Source organism: Lampetra planeri, chromosome 46 (assembly GCF_965212315.1).
Source record: "Lampetra planeri chromosome 46, kcLamPlan1.2.h2, whole genome shotgun sequence".
In the NCBI taxonomy this organism is placed as follows: Eukaryota; Metazoa; Chordata; class Hyperoartia; order Petromyzontiformes; family Petromyzontidae; genus Lampetra; species Lampetra planeri.
The window spans coordinates 7653213-7675623 of record NC_136152.1 but is presented as its reverse complement, the minus strand read 5'-3'; the positions used below and the strand labels follow the sequence as shown (position 1 = coordinate 7675623).

At 54.4% G+C, this 22411-nt stretch overlaps 1 protein-coding gene across 2 annotated transcripts in view; it reads right to left on the bottom strand.

Moving 5' to 3' along the window:
- LOC144733385 (uncharacterized) overlaps positions 1-13382 on the bottom strand; it is a 44588-nt gene extending 31206 nt beyond the window's left edge. For both annotated transcript variants that reach the window (XM_078615280.1, XM_078615281.1), the window contains exons 1-3: positions 13155-13382; positions 3325-3413; positions 929-2713 (exon numbers count right to left, since the gene is read on the bottom strand). In XM_078615280.1, coding sequence (XP_078471406.1) covers positions 929-2713; positions 3325-3394 — 1855 coding nt within the window. In that variant the 5' untranslated portion in view covers positions 3395-3413; positions 13155-13382. The remainder of the gene's footprint in view (positions 1-928; positions 2714-3324; positions 3414-13154) is intronic.
- Positions 13383-22411: the final 9029 nt, after the last annotated feature.

The window sequence follows — 22411 nt, the reverse complement described above, 5'->3', positions numbered from 1 at the left end:
GGCATGGCTCAGTTCAGTGATAAACTCAATTAGCTGGTAAGCCAAATACATAGAACACTGTTTAGTGCAGCCTGTGGTGGCTGGGCTACTGGAGCGACTCCAATCGATGTTTCTGTGGTGTGGTCCCTTTAGGCTGTTCTCCGTCAGCTATGAACGCCAAAAGAACATTCCTCAAATGTGGTGACCAGATCAAACGGCACAGATGGCAAGACGAAACTGGTTAATCTGAAATTACAGGCCTTTATTTAACACTAGTTCATGAAGCCTGTCTTCGCTAGGCAAAAGTTTTCAATATATAATAATTCACCTGTGGCTTTTTTGTTAGCTAAGATTTGAATTTTTAGTTAAGATCAGACACTAACTACTCCAAAAATTTGTATTTTTCCACAAACGACTTCATTCTACTTTTTATATTTTAAGACGTACCCATCGGACACCGCTCAATTTAAAGATTCCATCATTTTTTTATGAGAAATAACAAAAATGTATTAACTTAATACTCTATGAGAGGAAGCTCCTATCTCTACAGTTGTTAAATAATTCGGATTTGAACATCATAAAATGCGTATTTTTTCGTTCAAAACCGCTTGAATCTAAAATATCTCACAAACAATAAAGGAACAATGGGAAGTACCGTAGAGGTTTTTGAGACACACAGATTAAGGTATTTTTTATAACGATTCCTTTACATCGTGGTGTGGTGCTGTGGTTAGAAGCAACAATCGGGGGTTGACTAAATCCACCATCCCTCTTTGGTAATACAACTTTGTGGTGAGCTCACGGTGGTTGTTCTACGGAGACAACTGGTCCCTGACATGGGAATGTAGTACGTGTACGTTGGTTCGTGGTTACGGTGGTGAAGACTTGTTTGCCTTTGAATGAAAAAACAAAGCGGCGACAGAGAGAGAGAGAAAGGAGGAGGACTGACCGCGCAGCGGGGAAACGCTGTCGCCGCTCGTGTCTGACTTGCTGTCCTCCACCTCCTTCTCCTCGGTCACGCGGTCCTCCTTGAGGGAGGGGGCCGGGGAAGCCGGGGGGGAGTCGGCGCTGGCCTCGAGCGAGCTCAGGAAGGCCTCCAGCTCGGCATCGCTCTCCGACACGTCCGCAGCTCCATTAGTTCGCGGGGCAGTGCCCTCCTCCTCCTCCTTCACCGTGACGCTTGCTCCCGGCTCCTCCTCTCGCTCCTCCAACTCCTCCAGAAACTCCTCCCGCGCCTTCTTCGGCTCCTCGGTGCCGAGGGTGGGCATGGCGACTTCCTCTTCGTTGACGAGCGAGGGCAGCGCCTCCCGCTCGGCGCCGCGATAGAGCGGCGGTCGAACGACATCGGCGCCGTCTCCGGGGATGGGCGGCCAGTGCCGCAGGGAGTCCCCGGCGGGCGGCTCGCTTGGGGGTTCGCTCGCCTCCGAGTCCACCCCCCGACGGCAATCGTCCAGCGCCGTTGGCTGATCGATGGCAACACCGCCACCGCTATTCTCGCCCTCGCCGCAACTCCTATCAGCGTCGTCAAACTCACCGCCCTCTGCGAACATCTCCACTCCGGTTGCAGCAAGAGCCTCTACGGAGAGGGGTGGCTCCGGAGAGTCGTCCCGGGACGCGTCGGCTCGCACGCTTTCCGCCTCGAACATCGCGCTCGCGTCGTTTTCCGACGACATTTCAGCCGCCGAGCCCGAGTTCCGCCACGTCTCGTCCGAGAGGTCCCGGTCAGGTGACCGTGGTTCATCCGCCACGCACACCACAGCGAGCCGCTCGCCTCCCACGCTCGTCGAGCAGCTTCCGTCCCCGTTCGTTTCCCCGCCCTCCGCCCGGCCTCCTCTGAACGGCGTTCGGTCCACGTCGCTCGCAAGAGACGTATCCGCCGCGATGGCGTCGCGCGGCCGCTGCTCATCGTTGCGTGGCCGCTGCTCGTTGTCGTGCGTCCCCGAAAGCAGGTCGCAGAGCGGCGGCCCGCGCTGCGGGGCCAGCGTCTCGGCACCAGGGCCCGCCGACAGGAGGTCGAACGTCACCAGCGGTGGCCGACACGCATTGCGCGCCGCACTTTCATCTTCTCCGCCGCCGGCAGCCAAACAATCTTGCAGCCGCGCCGCCTCAAAATGTCGCGTGAACTGCGGCTGTTGCGACGAGCGCGGGGGCGACGGCGTCACGGTCTCGTCCGACGAGGTCACGGCCGGGGAGACGAGGCCCACGTCGAGAGCGTCGGCAAGGTCCGAGCGACGCGTTGTCGCAAATGGATCGATCGGCGCGGTACCGCGAGCATCGTCGGTGGGTAGGGAGGCCCACGGAGATGCCACCCGCGATGGCGGCGACGTTGAAGGCAGATTTTCCGGTGGCGACGCCGGCGAACCGGGGGCGGCGGCGGGCGGGTGCACGGGGAAAGACGGCGAAGGAAGAGGCGATTCCACCGAAGACGCCGACGACGAAAACGATTGGGAAGGCGGCGACCCCGGTTTCTCCGCAATGAAGTTCGAGGGCAAGCTCAGGAAGGGGCGATCGCGCTCACCGCCCTGCCCATCCACCAACGGCGCCAACGGAGGCGAGATCAGCGCGGGCAGGGAGGAGCGCTTCTCCGAGAGCGCGTCCGTGCCAACGGGCGGCGGGCGTGGTGGCGGTGGCAGCGGCTCTGGGGCAGCGAGTCCGGCACGCCGGGTGCCGTCCTGGCTCGAGAACATCTCGGAGCCGCGGGCGGCGGGCACGAGCCCAAAATAATCCACGTCATCTGCGACAAGCAAACGCAACAGCGGTTAATTTCATACCCGCCCTGCGCCCAGATTTTCCGTGTGGTAACTGCCGCTATGTATACACGGCATTGGAGGATGCTCGTGTTGTGCGTTTGTCGGTTTCGTTTCTGGTTGTATTGTTGGTGGTTTGTGTTCCTGGTTGATTTATGTTGGTGGTTGTACTGTGTTGGTGGTTTTATTGCCTATTGGTCTGGTTGTGTTTCAGGTTTGTTTGTGTTGCTGGTTGGTTTGTCAGTCCTTGTACTGTGTTGATGGTTGTGTTTCCAGTTATTTATATAGTGATATTGCTGGTTGTGGTTGTGTTGGTGGTTGGTTTGTGTTGCTGTTTGGTTTGTGTTGGTGGTTGGTTTGTGTTGCTGTTTGCTTTGTGTTGCTGTTTGGTTTGTGTTGGTGGTTGGGGTTGTGTTGGTGGTTGGTTTGTGTTGGTGGTTGGTTTGTGTTGCTGGTGGGGGTTGTGTTGCTGGTTGGTTTGTGTGGTTCGTTTCTGTTGCTGGTTAGTTTGTGTTGCTGGTTTGTTTGTGTTGCTTGTTAGTTTGTGTTGCTCATGGCGGTTGTGTTGGTGGCTGTGTGCCACGTGCGCTCCGCTCACCCTCTGTCTGCTCAAAGTCGTCGAGGACTTTGTCCAGAGCACACGCAGCCGCCTGGAAAAAACTCTCCATCCTCACGAGTGGCGACCGCCTGCCACAACCACCAGTCACAGCCAGACAACGCAACACCACACAACAACCGCTCCGTTAGCAAGGCCCACACGTGCCAATGTAAACACGCGTTGGCGTGCTCTCAGCACCACCGCACTACCCACAACCGCACAAGTTGGTATTACCGTGGAACATAACAACACAGGGTGTTGCACTGCCATTGGAAAAAGTTGTGAATGGACGTCCTTCTTCCCTGGACACGACGCCGATTAGCATGCTCAGCATAAAAAGAGACAAACAGAAGCACTGACAAAAGACAGTTCGGAGTGCGCCTCCCTATCCATCTCCCTGTCAGACAGGCAGTGAGGGAAGACTGTCAGCTTGTAATGTGTTGGTCCGCATCTATAGATTGCTTGAAACTTGTCAATTCTAGTGTCTTCATCGACCCGTCCATGTAATAGGGAAGTAAGCAGAGAAGTGGTAATAAGTGATGACAATGATATGCTTCCGGCCGCATACAATGCCGGTGACATCAGGTATCAATCTGCATCAGGACGGTGAACCCGTTTAGCTTGATTCTGCGTAAAACGCGTGGTATGTTGCATTGTCAATGGACAAAGGTGGCTGCGCATGGCCTGCACACGACTGCTCGTACCAACTGTTTTACATGCCGACATTAAAGTGTGCTTACTAACAGCACTTATCCCATCAGTCGGTGAGGCCACACCGGGAAGGAGTTTGCCCGAGTGTAAAGGTCTAAAAAAGCCGCGTGTTGCACGTACAGTGCCAGAGAGCCGTTACAGACGTAAGTTTTAACAACATCGCAGTTCCGTCCGGTATCAGCAATAATAAAAAATCAGAAAGTAAAAGAAACGCCCCAACATGAACACAGCGGTGCAGGAGGGAAAGGAGGGGAGGGCCGCGAGTGGGGGGGGGCAACGGAAGGCTGGGAGACTGTCACCGCCGCGTGAAGCTGCACTTGGCTTGGGCCTTCACTCGGTGCGATAAACATCAAAGTGGCAGAAGCTGCGCGACTCGGCCGGGAAGCCTGGAAGTGGCCGACGGCCCTTGCCACTGACCCAACTTGTTTCCTTCAAGACAATTTTGCCCTGAAGAGACCGGTTTTCCAGTACCGGTTCTATTGCTGTATACCCGAGACATACGAGTAATTTCACCGTGACAGCGGCAGAAAGATTTAGACAAACAACAATGTGCACAAGAGTAAATTCCACGCTGTGGATATGCAAGCTAATATGTGGCACGGCAAGCGGCCACGGCATGGCCCGCGTGTTGCGATGTGTCACCCGCTTCTCGTCGTTGCAAGCGAGCGTGCAACGACGAGTAGCGGGTGACACACTCGTTTGAGCAGGAAGTCACACTGTGACTTTCGACTTGACAATCGTGGGTGCTCGCAGCACAAGTCTCCCATATTGCTTGTGAAAGTTTGCCAAAAGTTATCAGCTGTGGTGAGAGGTGTATTTTGTTGTGAGTGGAAGCTTTTATGATTTCTGCAAACTATAGCGGGTAAATCAATATTAGTTTCGGAGCTAATCTCAAACGTGAAGTTGACCCGTAACTTTATTTTTTTTTATGTATCGCTGCCTCAAAGTGACTGAAGTTTTTTTGCAATTAAAAAACAGACAATCTGATTGGGTACTCAACTGCTTTAAAAAAGCACACGAATGGAATCAACAAGTATCCGAATGTGTTTAGCTTAATGATCTCCCAATATTTACCGGCCGCTCGACTGAGTTGAGGAATGCATTACAGTCAATACACAGAATCACAGTGTAGAGGCACAGATGCAGAGAAGAGGAGGGGATCGTGAGCACTTGGAAATATTAAAAGGCTAGAACGACACTCAGATGTTGACTTTCAAACCAAATGTAACAAATTGAGAGGGTGTGATTTGAGAAAACTGAAAATTAACTGTTCCCGTATAAACTAAACCTATAAACGAAACTATTTTTATTTTACCATGTAAGGCCCACCGAGCTATGTAGCTCTTTTTCAGAAGCGACCTGGCCACAAATGATAGCTCAACAAAGTGGCTTATCACGTGGAAATGTATTGCAACCAAATACTGTACTCTAAACGCATGTTTCTAAATGTAGAGGGAAAAATCAAAGGACCCGTAGAAATATCCACGTGATCACGGGGAGGGTTTTCTTCAGGTTGCTCTGGATATACCCTGAATATGCTCTGCTCTGTGCCTAGACGCTGGCCAAACAATTTGGATGCCACTGGTAAAAACTAAATGCAAAATAAACATAAACATCCCCCAGTAAAGAAATAATAATGGTTTATTTTCAAATAAATCACACCAATCGTTAACCCTGATCCAAACTGTTCCGTCATTACCATGTTCAAGTGTGACTGCCACCGTGAAAGCTTTGAAAACTTCCATCTCAGCAACCAACTCAATATCCACAAGGATACGTGTTGAAAGGAGGATAATGAAAGCAAATATCACAAACCATAAACCATCAGCTGACTCAGGGAAAAAACTAACGCTTTACCAAACTCATACTGCCGCGTTAAAGTAAAAAAGTCGAAAATTTACGGATGGCTAGAGCACTAACGACAACAACGTGACCCCGTTTTTTTTCAAGCCCTTGAATGTTTCAAACAAATTACTTAAGCAAAGTCTTTTCAAGCTGGCCACATGCCAACTGAAGAAACGGACAAGCAAAACACAACAAGGCAGTTCCATTAAGTGAGAACACAGTTTAACTTTCATGAGTTCAATCTTGATTTGAAGCTTTCGTGACTGCAGGAATCCACTCTTTGGTTCTGTCGGTAAAGTCACGTAGGTAGAAAAAAAAATCACGCCGTTTCGGGCACAACACAAGCGTCCGTCATCAGGTGGGAAAGCATGGTCTGCTGCTGCTGAGGCAGACTGTTTTCAAAGGTTTGAAATGGGTGTAGCCCAAGGGTTATAAAGAAGTGGCCGGGGCTAGTGATGTTAATGTGTGGAAATTAGCATGTAACTGGAAGATTGGAGAGCCGCCTCCTCGACGAGGTCACAGAATTCTAGATTTGAAGCTTTCGTGACTGCAAGGATTCATATTCTTAGGTTTTTTCGGTAAAGTCACGTAGGTAAAACATTAAGTGGCTATGTTAATGTGAGAGATTAGCATGTTAGTGTAAAATCTAAGAGTGGTGCAATCCAAAAGCATGAGTGCAACCCAAAGGGTGCAATCCAAAGGACATGTGAGCATGAAAGTGCAATCCAAAGGCATGAGAGTGCAATGCAAAGGACATGTGAGCATGAGAGATCTAAGAGAGAGGCATAGAGAGAGACACGGAGAGTCGGAAATAACAGCTGACATAGGCAGGTAGGATGGAAACATCACCATCAGTTAAGACTTTACCTGGTTAATAATGTCCTTCCAATGATTGCTCAGTTGGTACCCCATCCTCTCGTTTGAAGTTGTGTCTGTTTTTATATATCTGGATGCCTTCATGAACAAATCTCTGAAGGTTTTCAGAGTACCTCCGTCTTAGAAAAAGCTATTTCGTGTGAGCCCACAGCGTTAAAACAATGATCGGCAACGGCAGAAGTATTGGTCCTACCGTGTTTCAAATCCGCCTTGTGTTCATGAATGCGGTCCGAGACATGTTGTTTCGTTTCCCCAATGTAACTGCTGCCACAACCACAACTCAGTTTGTAGATACCAGGGTATTGCATGTCAGGAATCACATCCTTTACAGATGGGATTAAATAACGGATTTTGTGTACTGTGTTGAAACGAACCTGGATCTTGTGTTTGTTTAAGAGTTTGGAAATATTTTTGGTAAGCCCTGCTATGTACGGTAAAGTGATAGTTTTGGTTGGATCCTCAGAAGGCTGTCTCCGCATGGCTGGGGAGACAGCTTTGCGGATTGTATGGTCCAAGTATCCCTTCATCCTGAGGGCTTGGTGTATGTACTCCAAGTCACTGGCTAAGTGGTGCTGGTCGGAGATGCAACGGGCCCTATGGTGTAGTGTTTTGATGAGGGAATTCTTCTGGGCTGGATGGTGGTGGGAGTCAGGCTTTTTAGATAGGCATCCGTGTTGGTGGCTTTCCTGTAGACCGAATGTCCGCCGTACAATCCGCAAAGCTGTCTACCCAGCCATGCGGAGACAACCTTCTGAGGATCTGAAACACAGTAGGACCAATTTCTCTGCCGTTGCTGGTCATTGTTTTAACACTGTGGGCTCACACGAAATAGATTTTTCCAAGACGGAGGTACTCTGCAAACCTACCGGCTACCTTCAGAGATTTGTTCATGAAGCCATCCAGATATATAAACACAGACACAACTTCAACCGAGATGATGAGTACAAACTGAGTAATCATTGGAAAGACGTTATTAACCAGGTAAAGTCTTAACTGACAGTGATGTTTCCATCCTACCTGCCTATGTCAGCTGTTATTTCTGACTCTCTGTGTGTCTCTCTCTCTATGCCTCTCTCTTAGATCTCTCATGCTCACGTGTCATTTGCATTGCACTCTCATGCCTTTGGATTGCACTCTCATGCTCACATGTCCTTTGGATTTCACTCTCATACTCACATGCCCTTTGGATTGCACCCTTTGGGTTGCAATCATGCCTTTGGATTGCACCACTCTTCGATTTTACGTTAACATGCTAATCTCTCACATTAACATGCTAATCTCTCACATCAACATAGCCACTTCCGTGCCCTCGTCGAGGAGGCCGCTCTCCTATCTTACTTTTACATGCTAATTTCTCACATTGACATCACTAGCCCCAGCCACTTCTTCATGACCCTTGGGCTACACCCATTTCAAACCTTTTAAAACAGTCTGCCTCAGCAGCAGACCATGCTTTCCCACCTGATGACGGACGCTTGTGTTGCGCCTGAAACGTCGTGATTTATTTTATTTTATACCTCCGTGACTTACCGAAATAAACTTTCATGAGCTTAATGTTGAACCATGCTATCTCCAACAACTGCAAACGTCACCAGTTCACAAGTCACAAAACATTAACATTTGAATTTGCAGTAACTCAGTCATACCCGCGTGTCTTAATATTATTTTAATGTGACCTTGTAATGCACTGCCGCCGCTATTAAGAAACCACTGGAGCTATGCATTTTTAAATCTAGATTGAAAACTCATTTCTTTAGAACTGCTTTTTGTGCTTAGATTGTTGTCCTTTCCCCCGCACCTCAAAATAGCACGGTTGGCTACGTACGGTGCGAAACACGTTCAACATACATATACAACATTCACTCCTCACTTTGGAAAGAGAGGACAACTCAGAGGCGCGAGGAGGAACCACAGACGGGTGGGAAAGCAGCCACGCGGGGAGCCGACACCAAATTGCCTCAAAAGCTTTGTGGTCCTCTCTATACTTGAAGGTGTCATTGGCCAATGAATAACTGTTTACATGCAGGAGGTAACTAGAGTACTCAGAGAAAACCCACATGTGCGAGAGAGCAACACTCTATCCCGTACAACTCTAAAAGGTTGGGTGCAGATATGCTGGGCATGGCACCCCGATGCCCACGGGAAGGGTGTTGCACACTGCGTGATCCACTAACCCTCGCCTCTACAGTGCTAAATGATAGGCATGTGCCGCTACCACCACCGCCCTGCTAAACATTACCAATCTTAGAACATGAGATGTTTATTGTATATTCAAATATGAGTAATAACTGTCTTCTCTCCAAGAAAATCCATACAGGAAGTCCCTTGTTCTCCCATGCTGTGCCTTACAATGTGATATGGCTTCTAAACTTGTCTGTGCATTTCTGACTCCCACTGTTTTAATCCAGGCTACAGATGTCAGCCATCTCTGTTGTTTGCGTGGGAAAATTACACAATTCCATTTACCCTGGCACCTTGCATTTTTCCTTCCTCATCCATTGTGTTGTTGCCCTGTCTCTGTATTTTGAGAATACATGAATGTACAGCCTTTGTCAAGCCACACATGGATTTGGGGCATCCCCATGCCAAACAGGTCGTAAGGGTTATTTGACCATACTTCACGACGTGGGGGGTTGGTGAAGACGCGGAGCAAGAACGTGGGAACAAAGTACAATAAAACAATCCATTTTGCTGCACTGCTTCCCACCACAGAGGCCTACAAAGCACTATGGCGACCTGTTTGTGCATGGTGGTGGTCACTCATCAAAGCACCATCTAGACTCAAACCTACTTAGCTTCCGAGATCCAATGAGAGCGGGCTTAGGTGCTGGAATAAAATATAAAGAAAGTGTGGCTGCACCAGGCCGTGATGTTCGCACACCGGGAAACTAGGAAATGCATGCGCACGTGAGCCTGGGTGGACTGGTTGCGCATAATTGCCCCCAAGGCATAAGCTCTATAACCGACACGTTTACCTGCACAGCCTGTTTGCAGCAGCAGCTCGCCACTCACACACTGAAACCATGTGCAGCACCACTGCACTGTGGTGCAGCACCACTGCACTGTGGTGCAGCATGCACGAAACGCTCACCTTTAATGTGCACTCGCCGTGTTTCTACTGTGGAGCCAAGTCTGCCCGTTCACGAGCAGTCCAGCCGCACCAAGTGATGTTCGTTATACCAACGTATCGTTGTTAGCCAAACATCCCATTGCAGGACCATCCTTAAAAATTGTCTCTGGACTCAGTCTGGCTTGGCCAGGTAAATAAGTAATTATTGTTATACACCAGCCTGGGCATATTGGTGAGTCTGGACCGAGTAGACCATGACTTGGGGTTGAATTTGGGACATTACAATCAGGAGCCCAGTGGCTAAAAGACACGGAATTTAAAGCACAGACAAGTGAGAGGAAACATCACTTCAGGTGTTTTATACAAATGACCAAAGCACTCTAAGGAAGTAACTATTTTTACAGCACATACATTGAAGCCAAGTACTTCATCAGGCATTAACTCTACTTATACACTTTAGGTTAATGGTTCACAACCTTTGAATGCGGAACTTTGACAGCCGCAGTAAAAATCTAAAGCACCCACCATAAGTCGAGGAGCTCTTTCGCTATACCACTGGCTGCAGGCAGCCCAGTGTTGGGATTACGAATTAGCATTCCGAAGAACTTTACACAGCCATGTGTGTCCTACAGCCGACTGCACACACCTCAAATGCTCATGCAGCCACCCAGAGGTATACTCACCCACCCTTAACAATTCCGACTACGGACAGTCAAGCACGATGCTACTTGGCTCATCATACGAGCTCACAAAGCGAACCGCGTCACACCCACATATCATCCTTCAACGCGTGTGCTTCAGCTCGACAATGTTTCATTATCCCCTTCAAAAAAGTTTGTGACCTTTCTCCTGCTTTCCTATCTGATCTCACTTCCACCAACGTTTTTCATTGTCTCACCACTCCTCCTGCCTTTCATTGCCACTAATGTCCGTATTAAGGGGATATTACGCCTCCTCTTATGCTATTCCTCGGGTCTATCTGTTATCTTATTCATGTTTCTTACTTAAAATGTCCGTAAGTCTAAAAGCAGTACACGTGCACTTGTGTTGACAGTTCTGTTCCGGCATACATTATTCTGGTAATTTGTAACAAAAAATACCCATGTGAGAAATGTACTCTGGAGAAAACAAAGGCCCTTTGCAATAATTTACAAATGTGGACCATCACGTGCCAGTGTCAAAGAAAACATTTAATATTACTCCAACGAGATGACAGTGGCAGTCCCTACGTGGCAATACCGTCGTTACACAGCTTGCCTCGCAAATGAGATAATGGATCTCAATGGACTGCCATACGCACTAATTACATAATTATCTGGCAATGCGTGAATGGTTTAGTTTAGCACTAAGCTGTTCAGATTAATCAAAGCAAAAAATGTACTACAGCTAGTGTTGCAAAATGTGCTAAAAATATTCCCTGCGCTTTAAAAAGAAAATCCACCAATTAACGAAATCATGTTAACAAACAAATCATAACAACAAAATCAGCACGCTGCAGCAGGGAACGAATTGGACATTAACGGCAGCGCTGAGGGAAAGCGAATGAATTGTGCTGCTTTGTCTAAAGTTTACGCGCTATAAACCACAAGAATGTAGTGGGAACACGGACAAGGGCTGGGTGTCGCATGTTTTGTAAATGAGGATGCCATACGGCACGGAGTCAGACACCACCAGCCACGTGAGCGGATTAAGCGAGGTAACTGGGCGTACTAAGTACGATCATTTCGGACCCAGTCTGTGACACATTTATTTAGTTTTTTGCACATGCAGCATCCACGTCTGTCCGAGCACTGGGAAGTTATTAAACTGGACATTGGTTTAGAGAAGCATGCAATCACTGACCCACACACTTCAGAGTATACAGAAGGTCTGGCTTGTACACAGTGCTGTGCTTGTATTGACAAGAGGCCTATCACGTGTACAACTAAACTGCACTACGTGATTTCTCCTCCGTCTCTTACAGGGACATTCCCCAAAGTGACAACGGGAGGCTCTATTTGTTGCGGGTTACCTGAAAGGACACTTAGCCTCATATAACAGATGTCTTCTGAATCGTAAACATTGTATTTTCATCTTCTGAATCGTAAACATTGTATTTTCAAGGTGCTGACAGAATACACATATAGCTTATATTCGCTAAGTGTTGTGTTAATCAATACTGTGGAGTTGTAAATATATACCATGCTAAGTACAGCGTTAACCAATGCAATGGTGTATATCTTATCGGCAGAAATCTTGGACACCGGCCGTGCCTTACAATGGGATCAGAAGATTAGTGCAGCTCAGAATAAGCAGGTCTCTACTATCATAGACAATGACGACCCAACGCAACACGCCAGAGTTCACCACGGTGAGAGCGCTCGCAACTCAATGCACTTATGGTATGGCTGGGATAATGGAAGCGATGCAAACACTGGCATGTGTAGCAAAGCCTGTCTAATTTAGACACTAAATTGTACAAAAACAACCATACACAGATGGAGGTAAAAGGTCAAAGGTCACTTTGATGTTGATGAGGCATTGTACACACCATACACATTTACTTCGTCGTGCGATTCTACAAAGCGGCTTGAGCCGCTTTAAATCTTCACGGGCAACACAACACGGAAGATGAGAGAATGAGAGTAAGACCACATTGAGCACTGCAACAGGAATACTGTATTAGCGTTAACATCAGTGTTCGGCATGTTAAGAACCTCAGTGTTATCCATGTTGGCACGAGTGATTTGTTAACCTTAGTATTATCATTGCTATCAGCAGTGTTATCCGCGTTAATCAGATATCAGTGTTAAGTGTAACCCCACCGTGTTGGTAAGTTACCCCTGTTAAACTCACCGTTACCCCTGATAAGCGGTAACCTCACTGCTACCCATGGTAAGTGGTAACCTCACTATAATCCCTGGTAAGTGGTAACCCCAAAGTGGTAACTTCGTCGTTTCTAAGGTTAGTGGTGGCCTCTTATCCATGGTAAATGATAACCCGTTATAACTGGTACGTGTTAAACTCACTGTTCCCACTGGTCAGTTACCCTTGGTAACAATTAACCTCACCGTCACCACTGGTCGGTGATAACCTCACCGCTACCACTGATGAGTACGAACGTCACTGTTACCCCTGTTAAGCGTTGACCTCACCGTCACCACCGGTAGGTGGTAACCTCACCGTTACCACTGGTAGGTGGTAACCTCACCAATTTCCGTGTAAACTCCACTCGGGCCTTGCTTAGGAACGCAGCCCCCCCGCCTCGCCTGCGAGCTCTGCCGTTGATCGGGCGCCAAAGCCCGCAGGCAACGCGGGGTGCGTGCGGCGACAAGCAGCGAGCGCTCACCTGCGCTCATCCTAGGCGCGCCGTCCCCGCAGGCGTCACGGGTGCGGGAGAGGCCCCGCGACTCGCGAACGAGAAATCACCCCGAGTGCGGTGTCGGGATAGGGGGGTAACGGGGGGGGAGCAAGAGAGAGCCGCCTTCTCAAAAGCCTCCACTCGGGGCCGCCTCTCGAAGGCCTCCACTCGGGGCCGCCTCTACGGCAACGCAGGTAGCCCCTCCTCCTCACACGGGCTCCATAGGAGGCTCCCCATTGGCTGGCCGGCGGCACAGCCCCGCCCCCTCTAGCCCACGTGACGGAAGAACGACGCGTCTCATTTGTCGAGGTTTGGGCGGCATCCAATCGCGCAGAAGGTGATTCCTCGTCGATTCCTCGTCGATTCCGGTCGCGCGAACGAGGAATCGATTCTCGAGGGTTCTCTGTGAATATGATCCTTGGACCTTTAAATCAAATTCTAAGGTACCGCAGAGAGGTGACTTCGGTTTTTATAAATATTGTTGATGGGATAAGTACGGTGCGAAAGAAGTTCAGTATACATACACAAGCGAACCTAGGATGAGCGCAGGTAATTCAATACAGCGCTTCCGAAGAGAAACGCACGAGGTAACGTGCTGAGTAGGAGGAATCCATGCGTGTGCATGATTATTTTCCCAGGTCGTTCTTTTGGTGTAGCGAGACACAGCAAAAGCACACATACGCGATCTAACACCCCAAAAAACCTGTATTGTGGATGATATTGGTCCACGTGTCAGACAGCGCGACATCAGCGGCTTAGTCACGGCATCAAGAGCTCAGGGGGTGCGGCAAGCGACGTCGATGCGCTCACGGTCTCCAACATTTAGCGGTGCAGGGGCGAACAAAAAACACAACTCTGATCATGGATATGCACTGTCCTTGAAATTGATTGATCCACACCCGAGACAGCTTTCCTTAGAGCATAGTCTCACATGGTGTTGGACCAGATGACGCCAAAAGGCGTTCCAACTGCAGGTGTAGAGGAGTAGAGAAGAGTGGTGGCATCGTGTGCGCTGTCCGGTGCGGTGACATCACGGGACGTGGGGTCGCACGCGCTGGGCAGTGCACGTGACGTCACCCCTCCTAGGGTATTTAAGGGAGACCCCATGACGTAAGCGGGGTCACTGGAGGAACGGGGATAGTAGAAGGGGTAAAGAGGGAACCAGGGATAGTGATATGTGTTAATAAACCCTGGCGGAAGCCCCAAACTCACCTCCGTCTCCGAGTACCTCCGTCTACTACTCAACAACTGGCGTCAAAAGTTTACACCGTCGCCAACATGTATAAAGCGGGCGCACGGCGTAAGAACCCACCGGCACATGACTTGGAGGGTGCCGAAGGCGGAGAGGAGGCTCCAGCAGTGACCCCGGAGCCCGGGACCCCGGTGACGGTCCCCATGGAGTTGAGCGGACCGGAGCGGGAGGAGTCGGCTGCAGGGAGTGCCAGCTCACCGCCGCCGCCAGAGACGGAGAGCGTCCCCGCAGCTCTGCTGCAGCAGCTCCTGCAGGCGGTGGGGCAGCTGACCGTCAGGTTGGCCGAGGTGGAGGCACGGACGCAGCCAACCGGCTCGCACTCGGGACGGGAGCAACTGTCAACTGCCAACGTTGAAAGCGCCGCCGTTTTCCCAGCGACCGCTCCACCGGAAATGGCCGCCATGTTGGCTGCGACGCAATCCGCGGCGGCCATGTTGGCTCGGGAGCCGTATGCGGCCGCTGCTACGGCTGCGACGCGGCGGCCGGCGGACATTGTTGCTGCGACACCGCAAGTCGGCGCCATGGCTGCCATGGCGACCGCGACGCCGCGTCTCTCCACCGACGCGGCCGGGGTTTCTCGGCACGCCGCTCCTGCGGGACCAGCCGCCGGCGACGACGCGGCTCTACATCAAGCTGCGCCCGCCGGGGGGGCTCCGGGTAAGTATGCGCGTGCCGTCCTCGCCGGGCCGCCGGGGTGGGCAGCGGCGGCTGCCGCTGCCCCGTACATCGCCGTGCCGCCGGAATGGGCCGCGGGTGCTGCCGCGGCTCAACCTGTCGCCACGCTCACGGGGCCGGCCACCGGCGATGCCGCGGCTCTGCACCTCGCCGTGCCTGCGTCCCTTGTCATGGATGACGCCGCGGCTCCGTGTTATACCGCCGCGTCTTCGGTGTGGCCCATGGAGGCTGCAACGCCGTGGTGCCTCGCCGCGTCGCGAGAGGTTGCCGCGGCTGCGGCCGCTGTCCCGCACCTCGCTGCGCCGGCGGGGTGGGCCGCGGGGGCCGCCGCGGCTCCATGTTATACCGCCGCGTCTTCGGCGTGGCCCGGGGAGGCCGCAACGCCGTGGTGCCTCGCCGCGTCGCGAGAGGTTGCCGCGGCTACGGCCGCTGTCCCGCACCTCGCTGCGCCGGCGGGGTGGGCCGCGGGGGCCGCTGCAGGCCCGAATTATACCGCCGCGTCTTCGGCGTGGCCCGTTGAGGCTGCAACGCCGTGGTCCCTCGCCGCATCGCGGGACGACGCCGTGGCTTTGTACGCCGCCGCTGACAGGTGGGTCGCGAAAGCGCAGGCGCCTTCACACCTCGCTGCATTTACGGCGTGGCCCATGGGGGCCGCAACTCAGCCGCACTTCGCTGCATCTACGGCGTGGCCCATGGGGGCCGCAACTCAGCCGCACTTCGCTGCGTCTATGGCGTGGCCCATGGGGGCCGCAACTCAGCCGCACTTCGCTGCGCCTACGGCGTGGCCCATGGGGGCCGCAACTCAGCCACAATTCGCTGCGCCTACGGCGTGGCCCATGGGGGCCGCAGCACCACCGCACCTTTCCGCGTCTTCGGCGTGGCCCGCGGGAGCCGCAATGCTGCCACCGCCGCACCACGTCGCGTCCGCCGGGTGGCCCGCAGGTGCCGCTTGGCTTCCACACCTCGCGGCGCCGTGCGGCCAATGGCAGCGCCGGTTACCCGACGTTGCGCCGTTTGTCGCGCAAGGGGGCGACTGGTCGGCCTTCCAGGACCGGTTCGATGCGGCATACATGTCGGTCGGCTGGTCCATGGAGGAGGCCTTGCCGGCGCTTCCGACCTGCTTGAACGAAAGGGCTCTGCAGGCCTTCAAGTCCATCCATCCGGCCAATCGGGCTACACTCCCGGCGGCCTATATCCAAATGGCCAACGTTTTTGAGCAGCCGTCCACCGCGCAGCTAAAGTTTTCATTGCGGCGGCGGGAGGAGGGGGAACTGCCGCTGGCCTTCCGCTGCTCGCTCCTGGCCCTGGCGCAGGCTGCATACCCTGACTTGTACGGCAGGGCACTTGATTCTATGGCCTTGGGGAAGCTGCTTGACCTGGCAAGGGAGCTAGGAATTGCTCTGTCGATCAACAATGATCGGTAGATCACATCCTTGGCGGTCGCCGAAAACATTCAGGCGCACCTCTCCCTCCGCCAACGGCCTCAGATGGCGGCGTGTGCGGGGGTCCCGGCGCCGGACGGGGGGGCCACCTCTCAGGGGGTGGACACCCTCGCGGCCCTGGCGATGCCCGATCGTCGAGGAAGGGGGGCGGGTGGTCGCCGTCTGGAGCAGCGGGGGCGGCCGAGACCTTCCCGTTCACAGGAGGCGGACACGGTGGCCTGCTTCCGCTGTGGTCAGCGGGGCCACATTGAGCGGGGCTGACAGAATGCCCCGGGGGCCTTTGGAAAAGGGACTCCACCTTCTCCCAGACCCTCCTTGGCATCGGGTCCGGGCCCCCAGGCGAGTCGCGACGCATCATCTCCGCGGCCGCTCCCTTCACCTCATGCATCTAGCGGGGCTAGGGCCCATCGTCATGGGGTTGTCCTCGAAGGGTCGGGTGCACCATCGTCATCACCCCCTCAATGGCCCAGACAGACCCGCCACTGGGATGCGCTTGCGCATAGGATGGTGGCGGCAGCTGCCGGCTCCTCAGCGGTGGCAGGATATGTGCAAGGGGTGCACGTTCGCCTCCTGGTGGATACGGGGGCGTCAGCCACCATTATTTCTGGGGCCATTTTTGGGCTGCTACCCCGCAGCGTGGGTCCGTTAAGGCCGGTTCGCGGGGCTTGTGTCGCCGCGAACGGCGGCAGTTTGGGCATCTTGGGCCACGTTGTAGCGTCGGTTCGGGTTGACGAGATTGAGTTGGCCGGGCCGATTTTGGTCTCCAGGACCTTGGCAGTGCCATGCCTCTTGGGGACCGACTTTTTGTCTAGGATGCCCATCCGAATTCTCGTTGACCAGGGCTGTGTGGAAATGCCGTCAGGGAGGCGGCTGCAATTCCTACAATCGCCTACCGTCCTGTCTCCCTTGGTCGCCGGTGTACGGCCCTTGAATAAAGTGCCGGTGACCGTACCACCGGCGTCACAAATCCTGATACCCCTTAGGTTGCGCAAACCGCTCGAAATGGGCTCCACGGAGACGGGTATCCTCCTGTCCCCGTCAAGCTACTTTTCAAGGACGAAGGGGTTGGTGGGCGCCTTGACAGCCGTGTCGGGGGGCCAGGACCTTTTTTTGCAGGTCCTCAATTCGGGACCCTTGCCGGTCGTAGTCCCGGCCGGCGCCGTCCTGGCACACGCGACCCCGGCTCCTCCACCCGAGAGCGCTGCCCCGGATGGAGGGGTCGTGGCGGGCGTGATGCGCACGGGGGACCCCGACGCATCATGGATCGCCACGTTGTGCGACGAGAATGCCTCGTTGTCCTCCGGGGAACGTTGGCAACTCCGCGACCTCATCGAGCGGTTCACCGATGTGTTCAGCCAAAGTAAGTTTGATCTGGGTCGCACTACTCTTTTGGACCACCACATAGACACGGGCGACGCGGCCCCTATTCGACTTAATTCCCACCGCTTTAGCCCAGCGGAAAAAGATCATGTCCGCTCGGCTGTCGAGGAAATGTTGGCGGCGGACATCATCTCCTCATCTACTAGCCCTTGGGGTGCCCCCATTGTGCTAGTCAAGAAACGGGACGGGAGTCTCCGGTTCTGCGTCGATTTTCGTAGATTGAACAAGATCTCGGTGGCTGATGCATATCCATTGCCTCGCATGGATGATTCCCTGGACGCCCTCTCGGGCGCGCAGTTCTTTTCGACTTTAGATTTGCTCTCCGGCTTCTGGCAATTGCCACTGGATGAGGCCTCTAGACCCAAAACAGCGTTCCGCACGCCCCAGGGTTTGTTCGAGTTCAATCGGCTTCCTATGGGTCTCCATTCGGCCCCGGCCACCTTCCAGCGTCTCATGGAGATGGTCTTGGCGGGGCTGCAGTGGGAGTCTTGTCTAATCTACTTGGATGACGTTATTGTTTTGGCCGTACGTTTGGTGAGCACTTGCAACGCCTTGAGGTGGTGTTCGTCAAAGTGCGTGCTGCTGGCTTAAAATTCAAACCCCAGAAATGCCACTTGCTACAACCATCGGTGAGGTATTTGGGACACATTGTTAGCACGTCAGGTGTCGCCACGGACCCGGATAAAACGGCTTGTGTCCGGACGTGGCCGACTCCCACATCTGTCGCGGAGGTGCGTAGCTTTGTTGGCTTCGCATCGTACTATCGCCGGTTTGTCCGCGATTTTGCGACAATTGCGAAGCCACTGCACGCCCTTTCCGCCAAAGGCCAAAGGTTTCACTGGGGCGCGGAGGAGGAGGCGGCTTTTGCGGCGCTTCGCACGGCCTTGGCGGATGCGCCGCCCTTGGGGTACCCGGATTTTACGAAACCCTTCCTGCTCGATACCGATGCCAGCGACACGGGAATTGGGGCTGTCCTGGCCCAGGTGGTCGACGGGGTTGAGAGGGTGGTAGCCTATGGCAGTCGCGTTCTGTCCTCGACGGAACAGCGATATTGTGTGACCCGGAGGGAGCTTTTGGCCATAGTTTATTTTGTTCAGTTGTATAGACCATATTTGTACGGTAGGCTGTTTACGGTCCGAACCGACCACGCGGCTCTAGAATATTCGCTGAAGATTAGTCAGCCCTCGGGTCAGCTGTCTCGCTGGCTCGAAGTGCTCCAGGGTTACCCCTTTGATGTAATCCACAGGAAGGGGACACAGCATGGAAATGCGGACGGTTTATCCCGATTGCCGGCAGGCGGCGGGTGTGCTTGCGCCCTGGGCTCTAGCCGTTGCAAGGCCCCAGGGGACGCCGCGGCCCAGTTGGTCGCGTCGGCCGAGACGGACACCCCTCCAGGTGCGGCGTCGCCCGCGGATTTCGGCCTTGGACTTCCCCGGGAGGTATGGTCCGGCTTGCAGATGGAGGATTCCTCTCTGCTGAAGCTACGGCGCCGTGTCGGACATAAGGCCCGGAGCTCAGCTTCGTCGGCTGCCCCGGCGATCGCCGTGCATGACGGACTACTCATGCGTTGGGATGCCCAATTGGAACGCTATTGTGTGGTTGTGCCCACTAGCCTGCGTGGTAAATTAACCCGAGCCATTCACGAGAAGCTTATGCACCTTGGCTACCACAAGACCTTATTAACCCTTAAGTGGGACTATTACTGGCCGGGTGTTGAGGGTGACGTGGCACTGATTTTGAAGGGTTGCCACGACTGCGCGCGGAGGAAGGCCCCAGTTGTCCGGGACTGGGCCCCGCTGCAGTCCATCCGGGTTTCTCGCGTTAATGAGCTCGTGGCGCTCGACATTTTGGGGCCATTCCCTGCATCCCAACGGGGCCACAAATACCTCTTGGTGGGCGTTGAGTACCTCACACGTTGGCTCATGGCATGGCCTTTGGTCGATCAGTTGGCCTCTTCTATCACCGAGGCCTTCGTCCAGGGGTACGTGTTTGACAAGGGCGTGCCGGAACAATTGTAGACTGACCAGGGGCGGAATTTCTCGTCTAGGTTGCTCAAGGAGGTGTGTGACCTCCTTGGCACCAAGAAAATCCACACCTCGCCCTACCACCCCCAGTCAGACGGGATGGTAGAGCGCTTGAACCGCACCCTTACGTCCATGCTGTGCCACCAGGTGAACACGTCCCAGTCAGACTGGGACCTGTTCGTCCCGGGGGTCTTGGCGGCGTATCGGTTGGCCCCTCATGCCTCCACGGGATTTTCGCCTTTTTATTTGATGTACGGTAGGGAACCGGAGCCCCCTGTGCACGTCCAGATGGACGTTGGCTCCTCCAAGAAGGGGTCGGCGGTGCCGACCCCTTTGAAGGTCGCGCTTGACCGGCTGCGCGAGGCGCGACAGGCCGCTGACGAGAATTCCGCAAGCCGGCAGGCGGCTAATGAGCGGCTGCCCAAACACCAGGCAGCTGGCCTCCCGTGGGTAGCGGGTCAAAAAGCGTGGCTGCATTGTCCCCAGGTCCCCGTTGGCACATCGGCCAAATTGCATCGCGACCCCCCGGTCACCGGAGGCCACGGCGGTGGGCCTGTTGCCCGCTGACGGGCCACCTGCACGGGTGGCGGACACCGTACGGGGGAGCGGGCCAGCAGCGCATACCCGCTCGAGGGGGATGCGGCTCCGGTGACGGCCCTGATGGCCGTTCAGCGGGCCCAGCCCCTGGCGCCCGTTCGGCGCTATCCGGCGGATGAGGCCTTCGGGCTCTTTGTTTTGTTTTTTTGTTGTTGTGGTTGTTGTTGCTGTTGTAGGGGTGTTAGAGAGAGAGCCGTTATGCATGGCAGCTTATGGGAAACAAACACAGTGGACGGGGCTACGTGAGTGCACGGGGGGGGTGCTCTCAACGACGTCCGCACCAGGCAGCCCGGGGCCCCACCCCTCAGCGGGGGTTGAGTATAAAGGGGGATGTGTCAGAGGGCTCGGGGCAGAATGTTAAAGCTAAACCAGTGAAGACCGAAGATCGTCTAGCTAGAGCCCTGGACTCCCCTGGGACGCCGCCCTTGTCAGGGCCGCGCAGGACCGAGCCAGCGGCGTGGTTCCGAGAACCAGAGCTAGTGCTCTGGGACTCCGGGTACCGTAGCGCGACTTACCAGTGTCGGGCCAGACAGCCTCCCCTAGCCCGTTAGTGGAGGACTAGGAGGTAGGTCAGAGATAGCTAGCAGTGTATTCCCAGCTAGCCGGGTGAGGGGGCCGACCCCCTCCAGTATTGTATGTCCGCGGTTGTGACAACTGTTGCGGAATAAATACGTGTGCCTCAACCCCGGGTGTCCAAGAGTCCTCAACGGTATTACATCTGGTGTCAGAAGTAAAAATCTATGAACATGGACACGCGCCGGTCAGCTCGGGTCAGGATACCGGGGGCGGAGGACACCGCTGCAGTCGGAGAGCCCGGGACGGGTGAAGAGAGCACGGAGCAGTCGGGGCCAGATACGGCTACGCCGCAGCAACAGGAGGGTGGAGAGGTGTCGGCAGAGGGGCTGAGGCAGGCGCACGCCAAGCTGATGGAGCTGCTGCACGCCGCTGCCAGCATGCTGGACCACATCACTCAGCTGGGGGCTGCTGGACCGCCACGGGGCGACGAAAGCCGACGACCACAGCGCCTTCCCGCCATTTCGGCGGAACACCAATTTGAAAATCCCGCCATCACCGCAGCTGCAGTTGAGGGCGTGGCCGGCCTGAGCATCGCGTCCAACGGCGGGCATACAGTACCTGCCGCGTCATCGCCAACGGACGGGACGTCACCACGGGTGCGACCGGCGATGCCATTGGTCGTGCGCGCCGAAGCAGAGCCGGGTGAGGGGGACGAGGAAGGGCGACCTTCTGCGGCAGCCGCTGCGCTACATCAGCGACTGCCTCCACTCAAAGAATTTGTGGGCGAGGAAGGCGACTGGGGCGGCTTCCAGCGGCGCTTCCTCGCTCACCAGGAGATGGCGAAGTGGACGGACGCCGAGGCTCTCCGCGCGCTGCCAGCACTCCTCAACAGCGACGCCCTCGCCACTTTAACATCGGCACCGAAGGAGAGGCGCTCTACGCTGCAGATGCAGGTGCTGGCTGCAGTTTACGGTCCGCCGTCAGACTGTCGCCAACTCTTCTACGATCGCCAGCGGGGGGCAAAAGAGTCGCCTCTGGCGTACCGCACAAGCCTCCTGGCACTGGCAAAGGCGGCCTTTCCACGGATGGACAACGAAGGTGTCGACGCCATGGTTACAGAGAAGATACTCCTGCTGGCGGACGACTTGGAGATCGTCATCGTCGCACAGGATGACGCGGAGATGTGCTCCCTCCAAGCAGCACGACTCCTCCACGCAAACCTGCTCGCGCAACGACGCAAGGCCAGCAAGGCGGCGAGCGGGCGTACCGTGGCCGCAGCCACCCTCCCGGCGGAGGAGATCTGCGCCATCGACCATCATCCGTCGTCGTCACCAGCGCTCCCGCGCTGCTACAACTGCG